The sequence below is a fragment of the Eufriesea mexicana genome, unplaced genomic scaffold (genome assembly GCF_001483705.2).
Source record: "Eufriesea mexicana isolate 0111107269 unplaced genomic scaffold, ASM148370v2 scaffold7170, whole genome shotgun sequence".
NCBI lineage: Eukaryota > Metazoa > Arthropoda > Insecta > Hymenoptera > Apidae > Eufriesea > Eufriesea mexicana.
The window spans coordinates 376632-390563 of record NW_016914994.1 but is presented as its reverse complement, the minus strand read 5'-3'; the positions used below and the strand labels follow the sequence as shown (position 1 = coordinate 390563).

The 13932-nt window shown below is 35.3% G+C and overlaps 2 protein-coding genes across 2 annotated transcripts; both read left to right on the top strand.

The window, feature by feature from the left end:
• The first annotated feature begins 2974 nt into the window (after positions 1–2974).
• On the top strand, positions 2975–4264 carry LOC108552573 (leucine-rich repeat-containing protein 57). Its single transcript, XM_017907191.1, has 2 exons — positions 2975–3390; positions 3474–4264. The coding sequence occupies exon 2, from the start codon at positions 3524–3526 to the stop codon at positions 4238–4240; it is 717 nt and encodes a 238-aa protein (XP_017762680.1). The 5' UTR covers positions 2975–3390; positions 3474–3523; the 3' UTR covers positions 4241–4264.
• Positions 4265–7112: 2848 nt separating this feature from the next.
• Positions 7113–11009, top strand: Pcl (polycomb protein Pcl). Its single transcript, XM_017907192.1, has 10 exons — positions 7113–7155; positions 7703–7848; positions 7980–8180; positions 8262–8453; positions 8595–8767; positions 8868–9063; positions 9175–9416; positions 9500–9691; positions 9776–9992; positions 10080–11009. Exons 2-10 carry the CDS (start codon positions 7717–7719, stop codon positions 11007–11009), a joined length of 2475 nt encoding a protein of 824 aa, XP_017762681.1. The 5' UTR covers positions 7113–7155; positions 7703–7716.
• The last annotated feature ends 2923 nt before the right edge of the window (positions 11010–13932 follow it).

Here is a 13932-nt window from a genome sequence, read left to right as displayed (position 1 = left end):
TTAAAATTCCATGCAACTACCATCCAAGTTTCTAAATTCTCTAACAATACATTTTTCGACATCCTACTCACGACTTTATTCCCCGTTCAGGAAACTATACCGAAACATCCAGAAACATGCTCCAAATTCCGTAAGAAAGGAACTTCGACTCCATTCACGGCAAAAAAAAAAAGGAAAAAAGGAAAGAAAGGAGAAAGAAACAGTAAATAAAACGTTGAAAAAAGACATACACATACGAAAGGTGCAAAAAGAACGTAACCGATCAGCTCGTAAAAAGTTTGCGCTACTTTCGACAACTTGCCGCGATGCTAAAAGTGTATTAAAAGTTCGGTAATCGATAATGACTCCAGCTTTTCGTCGACGTCTTTTTCTGCACGTCACGTTTCGTCCCCTCCTCCTAACCGAGCGAAGAGAGTTGGGAAGGAGAGGGGGGAGCGAGAGAGGGGCGGGGGAGTGAGAAAGAGAGAGAGGGGGAGAGGCCCTCTATTTTTCAGAGGCGAGAGACGACGCCAGAACACGATGGACACGCCACGATTTCAACCGGCAACAAATCAACTCGCATTAAACACAATTACCCACGACAGATGACGTAGGGGTACCGAGTTAGTTGCTACTCGTTATCCGGCAAATTGATCAAACTGCCTTTACTTAAGTGTATCTATCCATCACCGGCCCTACGAGGTCGAACGTATCAGTTCTGATAAGTAGCACCTGTTATTATAATAATAAAATAAAAGCGCGGTTATCGCCAAGCTTATTACACGCGATTCCAACCGTTTCTCATTCTTTGTCTTGGAACATTTCGAATCTTTAATTCCTGACGCCATTCTGGAATTTAGAATTTAAAATGGATAGTGAGGTTAGTTTGTTAATTGTATTAATTCCATTTGTATTGTTAATAATAATATACCGAAACTTTCAGGAATTCTATTTTTAGAAAAATTTTGTGTCCGAGGTATTAATTTCGTAAATTGTCAATTGTAATATGGTGCACGAATATTTATTGGGATATGTAAGGAGAAAATGTTACTGTTGGATGAAGTCACGTTTTGTGAATAAATAATTCAAGAGCTCCCGATAATCTATAACATAGCTATATCGTTACTCTAATTTTATTCAATGTATATGAGTTAATAATAATTCATTGGTTACAACTATATCCGATATTCTCGAAATAATATTAATTATATAACGTAATTACAATTATTAGGTGAGAATATCAGAGAAAGATTAATCTTTAAATATGTATAAATTATTAACGACTTCTGTATTATTAGGACTCACGAACTTTGAACTTTTTACACTTCACACTGAAGATTTTTCTATCTCTCTGTTAAATATTATCAATACATTCAATATATCTTTTACGTTGAGAATATTTCATATCCTCGTCTCACTATTGCATTCCATAACCTATGACACTATGTAATATAAACGAATGTCACTGATATCATTTAAGAAAAAATTAGAAAATATAAATTCCTTACAGATTCGAAAATAACGATATATATTGCCTATTTAATCACCGAAACACACCATTTTCTACTCAATTCGAAATATTACAGTATAGGAAAAAATATAAAAATTAAATAGTGGTACCAATAGTATAGAGAAAACTAGTAAAGTTAGGGACCCTATGACCGGTGTGACGCGCGTAGTTTTTGAAACGCGTGAAACTCGCAACGCGACCCTTTCGCATTTAATACAGTCCTCGTGAAAATACTGTCGCACCGATGGCGAGGTATAACTCTTTGTTTGGAGGGTGCGAACGCGGGCTAGAAAACTCGTGACACAGGCAGCTGTTCGAATTACATTGGGCTCGCCCCTGGCGCGTGGACGGTTTATTGACACACTCTCCAGGCGACCGCGTATTATTACCAGCGTCGTGCATTCGCCACGAAACGTATGGCCGTTTTTCAAGAAAGAAAACGACCACCGAAGCATTGGGAAGAATCTCGGTTTCATGGACCGAGAGGGGGAGAAAATCAACAATACTTCCACCTTTCGTGGCGTTCTCTCCATTCTCCACGCGATCCGTCTTTCATATCAGGCAACATCGATTCTTTAATACGCAGGATTTTCGAAAGCATACGATGTTCCATTGCACGATGGTAAATATTTTTTGAACCATACACTCGAATGTCACGAACACGTTCACTAGTTACATACGAAAACTTACATCTTCAAATGTAGAAAGATTCATGTCAGTCGATGATCTCAATAAATCGAATGGAAGATGAGGTTGTGAACACTGATTTACCAAGCGGTTATCGTTCGTTTAATTGGCATTCGCGGAGCGTGATGTTTGTCGAAAGGTACATTACGCATCTGTGAGGAACATGCTGCGTGTAATTGTTAAATATGAAATGAGTATTTGGAGCGACCACGCTATGTAAAACGAAGGAAAAAGACAGAAAGAGACACGATAGAAAAGGCGTGCTTACACGCTTCAAGCCACACGCATATGCTTTTGACGTTTCGCGTCCGGTAGCGTCCGTAAAGGATTGCTTTGCTAATATTTAGATTATCGCGGCATTCACTATAGCGGCGTTCGATGATGTTAGGCTATGAGAAATTCTTATGATACGTTCGATCTTTGTAAACGAATAAAAACTTGACTGACATGAGAAAAAAAGAACGACGGTCACGGCGGCCGGGTTCCGTCGTTGTTATAGAACATCGTACGTTCTCTTTCATCGTAGGTCATAGTACAAGTATCACTCACCTGCATGCTTCTCCGACTTCGGCGTGGAGGCCATCGCTAGCCGGTAGTATGTCCTCTCGAGCCACGACACTATCTCACCATTTCTACGAAAGACCGCATCGTAAACTACACACCAGTAGCTGCCGCGGCGTTTTCAGTCTGATGTAAACCCGACGTGCACCGCTACATCTTCGTTTGTCAGCCATCTTTCGGGGCGCGAGCGCGCGAACCGCCATCACGCGGCCGAGATTTGAACACTGCGACCATCAAGTCAATATGGCCGACGGCCTGTCAATCGTGTGACATTTCACTCACTTTTCGCACCCGAAAGGTTACGTTTAGACTACTGCTTTTACGAGAAGAGCGTGTTCCGCGATCACAATTGTATAAGAGTGTAAACCTTGACACTGGTTAATCCACTGGAACGATTGATACTATAAATATAGTTGTGTGAAAATTAATTGGAGGAATAACGACGCAACGCTGGCTCTGCTAGGTTGGTACAGTGGTACGCAAAATTCATCGTCCATCGATAATCGCTACAGTCTGCAGCAAAAAAATAATTCAATGGATTTACGTTAATCGTAAGAAAAGGAGTACGGAAAAACAATCGAAAATGTTTAACAAAAAATTACAGAATTTTTTAATAAACAGAATGATTGTTTCTTAAAAAATAAATGAAATAGGTGAAAATTATATTCTATTTATGTATCTTAATAATACGTGGAAAATATTAATTACATTAATTTATTTAAAAACTGTAATATAGAAAAATTGAGAACAAATATAGGAGGTTATTTCAATTGATGTTAACGTAAAATGGGAAACTCTGGCTTGAAACAGCATTATGAAACAGCAAAAAAAACTGGAACATTAAAATTGTCACAAAGAAAACTCGACGAATTTCCACAAAGTTTACTAGCTTTGGCGCCGCTGCTACGAACATTGGATGTGTCGGAAAATAAATTTGTTCATATTCCCAATGAAATTGGAAACTTTACGTTATTGAGACAATTGAATGTTAATCACAATAAATTAACCGATTTACCTGAAGCGCTGGGAGCATTGACGAAATTAGAAACTTTAAACGCAAGTTCGAATCAGATAACGAGCATCCCATGGACTATATGGAAACTAACACGTTTAAAACAAGTCAACTTGTCTGATAATCATTTGGCAGAATTCCCTCCTATGTTTTGTGATTTAAAATTTCTGGATGTACTAGATTTGTCAAAGAATCGAATCACCACGATTCCCGACGCAGCTGTAGCGTTACATGTGGTCGAACTTAACCTCAATCAAAATCAGATATCGACTATTTCTGACAAATTGGCAGATTGCCCACGTTTAAAAACATTAAGACTTGAAGAAAATTGTTTGCAACTGAACTCGATACCTAGTAAAATTTTGAAAGATTCAAAAATTTCCGTATTGACTGTCGAAGGAAATTTATTTGAAATGAAACAATTTGCTAATCTTGATGGTTATGATAATTATATGGAAAGGTATACTGCAGTAAAGAAAAAGTTATTTTGAAAGATTTCCTATCGAATATTTATTATGGACCCCGTTATATATAATAATTATTATGTAATTATTTTATAATGTTAAGAAAATGCCGCATCGTGTTCGCACAATTATATCATACTTAATACCTGCGATAATATAATTGTAAAAATAAAATCTTACAACTGATTGGAAGGTAATAATGTTTTTAATAAATTGGTAAATGCTTATACAGGGAAACATTTTTGTATAAAGCGTATGATAATGATAAACTCGATAAACGATAACGAATTATATAAAATTGATCTAGTATGTCATTTAAACGAACTTATACAATATAGATTTTATTATATGGATTGAAAAACGAAGTCTTGATATCCCGTATTACAATAATACTCTTATAAAAATCTTCTTATATGCAATTTATGCAACATTAGTAAAACGTACAAATGAAATGTATTAAATAATAAACTATGTTTTGTGAACAATTTTTGTATTTTCTTTCGTTCAATATCCAATTATATGTTTGAAATAAAAAAAATATTTTTTAAATCCCACATATATCACATATTTCCTATCAATGTATTTTTTTATCTTTTTATATACTTTTTGATATGTTAAAATAAGTTTAATGTAATTAAATACACATGTAATATATTTTTGAAATTATTATAGTGAATCTTATCAACAACTTTGTCACAAATTAAATTTTATAACAAACAGTATATTTATTTTTAACTTAGAATTTTTTACACGTTTTCTAACTATTTTTCCTGGTCATTATAGTACGTATAAATATAAATATGCGAGTAAAATTATCTTACCATTGTGAGTGAAAAACAAATGAACTTTTGCATCCCAAAATGGCGTGTCTGGTCTTTGCTTTCTCAACAGGAAGAGCTGCTGAAATTAAATAAAAAAAAAAAATCGACAGGTGAGTTACGGGCAGTAAAAAAAGTTACATGCTTCAACTTCCAAGTTAGCAACCCTTCACTTGCGAATACGTGAGTAGCTTAAGTATTACTTCGTTAGGCATAAGAGATTTGTATTCCACTCTTTTGCCGACTGGACAATTACAGCTAATTTTAGAGCGTATTCAATATCCGATGATCAGTTAATATGTGAATAACCAATGCCCAAAAATTTATGTAGCCTTCATATCCTTATACTTTATATAATTGCCTAAAATTGAATTGTTAAAATCATTATTTGTATGTAAACATTACATAAGATCGTTTTTCGAATTTATATTTTGCTTGTAAATTAATCACATAGAGTAGTTGCAATTATTATATTATACAACTCAATATAATCGGAAAAAACAAATGAAAATGATATTTTTTCAATACTTCATTATATTTATTGATAACCATATTTCCTTTAACATACTTTAAGCTCTGTTTTAGATTAGTTAAAGTGTAACAAAACTTATACAGGTCTAGGGTACAGACGACGAGAATCTTGTGTATGGAAGATATACTACTCTAATTGTTGCAAAGTTTAAAGATTTTAATAACATAATCAATTTTAAAAACTACTATATTTTAAATAATTGCGACAACTATTTTTAATTATCAGAATATAATAAAATATTTGGCTACACTGTCATCAATTGTTTATATTATACCTGCACCACAATAGAACGTCCAACTAACGACCATGGTCGTGCATCAAGATTTAAATGCCCTGCACCATGTTGCTCACAAATTTTTGTACATACACTGAAGCCCAATATACAACACATAATTTACGTATATTTAATTTGTATATTCGGTTATTTTCACAAATAGATCATTCAGCTGCTTTCATTTTACTGAAAAATAAACTAAATTTAAGCACATTGTTTCATAAAAACATTTGTAACTACCTAAAATACCTCGATTATGAGAACGTATAAGGTTATAATGTTCATGAAATACAATCACCAAAGCAAGACTTGCAATGTTAACGAACCGTTTCCAATTATTTTACAAATTCCGACGGCGATGCTACACTTTCTAACCAGAATTATAAGTGTAACGCGAGAAATGGGCGTCCCTGTTTCGTTAGACATCCCTATGGGGAGCACTGCCACCACAGTAGCTTAGTTGACCAGCGTAGTTTCTAGCAAGTGTTTCCCCGAACATGGCGGACGGTGCTTATTCGAATTTTCAAGGGACACAATGAAAGTGCACCGAGTTCGCGGCGGTGATGTCCGTGATTAAGGGCGTGTGGTGATCCTGAGGGTGGCCGACGTGGATACCCGGGCGCCGCCGTGATCGTTACGGTTGCATGCGTGCCGGCGTGTCGCCATCCTGACTTCACGGGATAGGGTTTTGCCGCGCCGCGATTGTGTGTCTCAGAGCGACCGACCGTGGCGGGGCCCCCATGGTTGTAAATGGCTGACGGGAATCGGAAAATGAGGCCCGAACGTCGCGCGTGATTCCACGGCTAAGACGCTGAGGTACGACATACAAAAGGTGTTCGAAGATCGAACGATATTCGCGCGGTCTTCTGTCCTAAAAACACCACCACCGGGTCCAAGCACCGCCCGGTGCTAGGAGCTGTCCCGGGGGTTGTTCGTGTCTACCGTATCGCCAGTGTCTTCGTCAATTGATCGGTTTTAGGGCTTTCCTATTCCCTTGATCAGCAGAAAGCTTGATTTCACTCGATGCTTGTCATCGATGATAAAAAAGTTCTCGAAAGCGTAGCCGCTCGTGCGCGACGTTTCGTCTTGTTTAGAACAGCATTTATAGGTGCTCTCATTCGTTAACGAGAGCTAGAGCGCGCGGACTGGTTTTTAATGAGATGCCGATCATATGGTCGTTATTTCTTTCGCAGGTATTCGCGATACTTTTTTGATTCTTGTAACGTACTTATCGCCGCTTGTAATGGACACGTACATAAATGAATGATTTGGCGGACGACCATCTATTTTGCACATTTGCGTGGACCAAGCATTATGTGTACGTGCATGTAAGACTTGCTTTCCTTTCGGATTTCAACAAACATTTTAAAAGAAGATTGTATAATAACATGGTTTTTTACTTGAAGTGTTAACCATTTTCATAATGCAATTATCAGCCCTCAAAACATGTGCAATCTTATTTCTGTAGGATGCTGTTTATTTCATGAAAGACTGTGCAGTTTTGTAGTTATATTATTAAATAATAATCTAACACAAATATATGTGGTAGCTATAACTAATATTATAAAAAGTTTCCCTTGTTGATGTTTTTATTTATGTTATCAAATCATAACAAGCTTAATGTACTATATAATAATTGTTTGTGATTTATACTTATATAGAAAAAAGTCTATATTAATTGAAGATTAAACAGTTTTAAATGGAAACCATTTAAAGACAGTGGCTTTGAAATGTCTTCAGTGAAACTACCTTTATAATATTTCAAACAAGTTAAATAATACTTTGTTAATTTTATGATTTAAATTTGATTTGATGCAAGTGTTATATATATTAAAACATATTGTTATTGTTTTGTGTGACTGTAGAAACAGGGTAGAAAATGTCAGAGCCAGAAGAAAGTCTGGCAGCGCCGGATAGCACTACGAGGGAACAGAAATTGGGTTTCTCTCATGGAGATGATGTTCTACTTCAACACAAAGATGGAAAATATTATCTTGGAACAGTTGTTGAGGTATATTTATATAATGTTTATTGAATTTTAGTTGGTTTTTTATATTTTCTGATAAAGCATAATTACATTATGTTTTGCTATTAGATTTAACATACTTAGAAGTTTGACTATATTAAGCACCATATATATAGGTGGATTTGGCAAGGGAGAAATGCCTTGTCAAATTTATGGACAACACCTCCGCGTGGTCCTCTGTTAAGGAGCTGACAAAGCTTTCAATGCCAGACTCTGATGTTATGTGCGTTCTTTGTAAAAAATCTCAGCCCAAGACTGATAATGACATTATTGTTTGTGACAAATGTGGTCGTGGTTATCACCAACTTTGTCATCAGGTAATAACATATATAATTTACATTAAAATAAGGCTGTATAACGAATTATGAAATAAGTATAAAATGTATATGTATTTATAGCCTCAGATATTAAAAGAAGAAACTGCAGCTGAGGCACACTGGATGTGTAAAAGATGTGTAGATAGTCAACCACGGACACGTGAAGTTATAGAACCAAAAACTTCTATGGTAAAGGCAAGTATCAGAAAAGTTTGCAGTGGTAGGGACCAACCTCAGCCGCCACCAGATGATATGACAAAGTTGCCGTATGATGTAAGTAGTGAAAACAAATTTTTCTTACATTAATAAAAATAATTAAGAAAAATTTAATCCTTAATTATACTTTAAGCTATAATACTTTATTTAAGAATGGATTAAAGTACTGATAGGATCAATAGTTAATTTTTGTTACAGCCTAATATGTTAAATTGGGATGCACATCATAGAGTAAATGCTGAACAAATTTATTGTTATTGTGGACTTAATGGTGAATGGTATACACAAATGTTGCAATGTGCTCGTTGCAAACAGTGGTTTCATGAAAAATGTGTCAGTTGCCTAACTTATCCTTTATACAGTGGAGATAGGTGAGAAGAAATCAATAACTTTTAAAGCAGAAACTTCTTTGGTTTTCATTAAAAACGTACTCAATTTTAAAATATACTCAATAATTCATATTATTTACAGGTTTTATGTATTTGTTTGTTCAATGTGCAATTATGGCAAAGAATTCGTACGGCGACTAGAATTGAAATGGGTAGATCTGGTGCACCTGATGTTGTACAATTTGACTGTTTACAATGCTAAAAAGTATTATGATTTGGACACTGTTATTGTACCTTATGCCAATGATAACTGGAATACTTTACAGCTTCCACCACGGGTAAGAAGTTTTAATGCATTTTTGAAATATAAAGTTCAAGATGTTTTCATATTTTATAAAAAGTATTCAAATTAGACGTTTTACGAATGCGTATGTATTTCTTACTGTTAGATCAGGGATGTCAGTGCTCAAATACGCAGAGAATCTATACTAGCAATATTGACAAATAATAGAAACAGGTTCAAATGCGGCAGAGAAATAAAGAAACGTACTACGATATGGGGTCTTAGAGTTAGGTTACCACCACCATGTCCAATTGTTAATCTTCCAGCAACTGGTGTAATAGATGATTCTGTGTTACGTAGATGCTGGGGTGCTAATAAAAGACTGCAATATCTTCCTCCACCTACAGGGTTAGTTACCATAATAATCCTGTTCATTCTCTGTATTTTATTTAGTTTTACAATAAGCATGAAAAAATATTGTACTGTTCCAGACCGATATCTTTACCAGAAAGTACAAAACAATTAACTGCTTTAAAGCAAAGTACAGCGGAAAATTTAGAAATTCCAGTAAATCCATCAGATGTGGTAATGCGTGGAACAATTTATCAAAACTCAGAAGCAGAACAAAGTTCTTGTCCCAGTCCAAGTCCCCCAAGTCAGTCTACACAGTCTTTGAGAGAAAGGTAGATTAGAGAAAGCTCAGTTTATTAATAAAACGTAATATATTTTACAAAATTCTCTGAAATGTTATTCTTTTATTCTTATAGATATAGTGGCGGTGGCTTTGTAAAAAAATCATTCCCATTTCCCAAACTCAGTTTACAAAGAAGAAGACGTTTAATGGCGTTAGGAAGTTCTCGTGATAGAATGTTACGTAAACATAAAAAAAGAGAAAAAGGTGATGGTGCTTTAAGTAAAGCTCAGGGTGTTCGAGAAGCTAGATACAGGAAAGCAAGGAAATTACTGAAGAATGCTATAGCCAAGGTATAATATAGTAAAAATATCATTATATATATTTAATGTTATTCTGTATGAAAAAAGTATAATTAAATAGTTCATTATATATCACAGAGTAAATCTCGAAACTCGGAAACATCTGATTTACCGCCAACACCTCCAACTTCAGTTTCTGGCCCACCTACACCCCCAGCTACAACTTCGGGTATATCTGAACTATCTGTGCCTAGTTCTGTGGAATTGATGCATCCCTTACCACCGTCGACGCCTGCGGATACAAGTGGGGATGAAACTAGTTCAAGAGGAACTTTGGACTCCTTCATTCCACCACCCAAAGACTTTGAAGGCAAGAATAATCCTTTTAGAAATCTCAGTGATTTATTGGGTACACCCGGCAATCTCAATCAAACAAATTCAAGTACCCCGTCACCGTACAATCAATGTCCAATCACATTACCTCTACCGCTTACTCCTGTTATATCTCAACCGCCGGTAGTGCGGCCAGCCAAAAGACAATTATCGGAAAAAGACATTATTATAGACAGAAACGGGCAAGTAAAACGTAGACGTCAGCATCGGAGAGGACGTCCGTCGCAACAGCAAATACAACAACAGTATCAACATACTGCGAGTAAGACGGCAACCATCTTACCGGCGCGTAATAACGAAGTTAAAAGTGAGTTTGCAAGGAATTTAAGAAGTTCGTTCAACGGTGCCTCAAGCAGTGCTAGTAGTCAAATTGGAAATTGTGTTGATTATGCCTTAAACGGGAGGAGACTGAGACAGCGTCAAAACAATGACAAATTACCGCCCCCAGATCCGCAACCGCAGAAAAAAGGTAGCTTACCTTCATCCCCAAAGTGTTCACCTGTTAAACAAAGTGCGCCCGACATATCTTTGGATGATTTAAAGTCATCGGTGAACATATATTTTGGAGCAGCTAATAGAATCGCTGCTGGTGAGAAGTTCGCCATGAAAGCAAAGAGGGTAGGACCAAACGGTCAGACTCAATACCTAATCGAGTGGGAGGGACTTAATACTTAACAATAAATAATTTGTTTATGATTATAAATGCATTGCAATCGTATACAATTTCCGTTAACATCGAGTAAGAGTGGTATTAAATTACTGCTCTATCATTTGCAAATCTCGATGTGTAAAAGAAATTATTAGTGACAAATTGATCTGTGTCACATGCACTGCCATTCGTTACATATGTTTATGTAATAAGTATGTATTAATTGGTGTACGATGTGTGACTGTTCTTGCAAATGTGAGTTTTATTTCTTTTGTTCAACAAACTATTAGTCTTATGAAGACACTGTTCCAAACATTAACAATAAATTCATTGCGGGACAATGAATTTCTTTTACTGCTTATTTAAAGTAAAAAATTGATCCACTGGTTTGTTTCGTTCCGTATACCAGAAAAACACGAACACTTTTTTTGTTCAATTCAGATTTACATTCAAAATGTACCGTCCATGATTACCTTCGACGCATAAAATTCAATTAACGTTTGTATATCTATTTTAATACAAAGGCAGATAAGAAGTGCATGTGTGAAGGAAGCATTTACAAGAACAATCAGATACATTGCTTTATGAATTGTATATATTGTAGCATAGTAGTTTCGCAGAAAAATCGACGAATGTAAAGCGAATGTGAAGCAAAGGGAATCATTTGCGCCGGGTTTTGCATTCATTAGAGATTGGCCAATCGCTCCTTTTTATGAGTTGTGGAGCAGACCATGATTCCGACGAGAAGAAAAAATGCGAATTGAAAAACTGACAGTTGTTCCTCTCACTTGAGCTAACATACTAGCGACCGTTAGTGGTTCGTATTTAAAGAGTAAAAGAAAAATATGGAGTAAAAAAAAGGCAGACATCCTGCAAAGGTTATTTTTCAATACAATCGTAGAGATAGACATCCGCTTCTGTAACTTCATCTTCTTGAACTGTTGCTGCATCTTCTATCCATATGACAATATGAGTAAAATCAAAATCGTTAGATACACATTATCATACCACCACGCCTGTATCATTTCGTCTCCTATAATTATACTTTATGCTCGACTCGCAATATCTCATATAATTATAGTTGCTAACGATGCAATCGTTTGTTACACGAATCTTAGAAAAGAACTTTTATTCATTATGTACGGTTCAAGATGATGAAGATGCGGTTCTAGCATTGCTCATTATTATACAAGACTAAGGGGAAAGAACATACCTATTTCGTAATAACGTACAATTTAAAGAGTCGCAGAGCTGAGTACGTAAGTGGTTGGCCAAAGTTATCTGTGCGATAGATAACGTTGTAAATTTTCTCTATGCGGTTTTTCGAGTTGAAGAGATCATTTTGAGCTCGAGAGGTAGCGAATCTTTATAAACTGTTCTTGTTATATTAAAAAAATGAAAGCAAAGAAAAAAATGTAGACCATGTGAAAATATTCATTCGCATGTAATAGACATTTGCGTAGGCAACATTTTTTCTTTTATGATTCCGAACATCTTTTAAGTTTTGTAGAATGAATTTTAAACGAACGCTGATACGACCTGAATTGATCAAATTAACAATGAATATTCGTACAAAATCGTTTCTATCACGATGATTTATCCGATTCGTATTTTAATCGATACAGCACAGAATCTGTGGTCAGAACTTACTGAACAGTAAACATTCGAAGGAAAATTAAACGTTGAATTATGCTTTGTTAAGCTTTTAAATCGAAAGAGCCTATTTAAAATGTCAAAAAGCTAATTTATTTGCTAATACGATTGCTCGTAATGGTACAATTCGAATCTATCTTTATTTTCTAATTTATCTCGAACGATTAAGTTAGAAACGATTACATTAGGAAGTAACAACGAAAATCTAAGTAAGGAGGATAGTTGCCTGGTAATCAGTCTTTCTTTAGATACCAAAAGTACAGAGAATCGAGAGAGAAAAAATCATGTTTCAGAAAGCTATTCAAGCGAACTTGCATTTCTTCATTTTATAATTTCCAATTTGTTTGTAATGTAAGAATCGTATGCATTTTCCCTGGACATCTGGATACGAAAGATCCGCGAGTCATTCATGCATAGACAGACTTACCTAAGATAGGTATTTTTAAGCGCTATTTATTTAATCTACTATACGTAATGATCATTTTTTTGCATTGTAACTCCTTTAGAGAGATTTTACAAAGTCGCGACCGACTATTGTTTTGTATTAAGCTCAGTAATGTTGAGCTTTAGTGATGGCAATCTTCAAATTACTTGTCGATCGATATATACGATTTTTTTTTTTTCTTTTGCCAAGAATTAAACACACGCTTATTTTTCTATACGTTTCTACAATGTTTTTGTTTTCTTTCTGTTATATTCTTTTTCTTCCATTATTTTTTTTCTTTTTTTTTTAATATACATATAAGAAAATTGTTCTTTTCACTGTCTTCGTATATTAGAAAAAAAAATGTGTTCATGTGTGTTCAGACTGTAATTGCATTATACACGCCACAAGATAGAATTTTCGTAATAATTTTGTACAACAGATACTCAGATAGCACGGGATATCTTATTTCCAATGCGAAGCGTTATTATACTCTCTAAAGGAAACGTATATAGGTAAATATTGGACGAAGACACTGCCAAACATCTCTAAGTTATAATTTAATAAACGACGTTAGACAATATTGCGCTATGATACGTTAATTTTTTAATTAAGCGAACGTTCTTGCGTTTAGTTTCTTTCGTTCTTCCGTTTTCTTCTTCGTTCATCGTCACGCACGAAGAACCGGAAACGAGCTGAACTTAAGTACAACTTAAGCCGTTCTCGTACACGTAGAGCCATTTTTCTTTCTTTCCGCTTTGCGCTGTTTTTAAGGAAAAAATAAAAAAAAAGGAGAAAAATGTTCTGTTCGTGCATTGTTGCACGGTAGATCAAACTCGCGATCAAGATACACGAAAAAGTTAACGATCTAT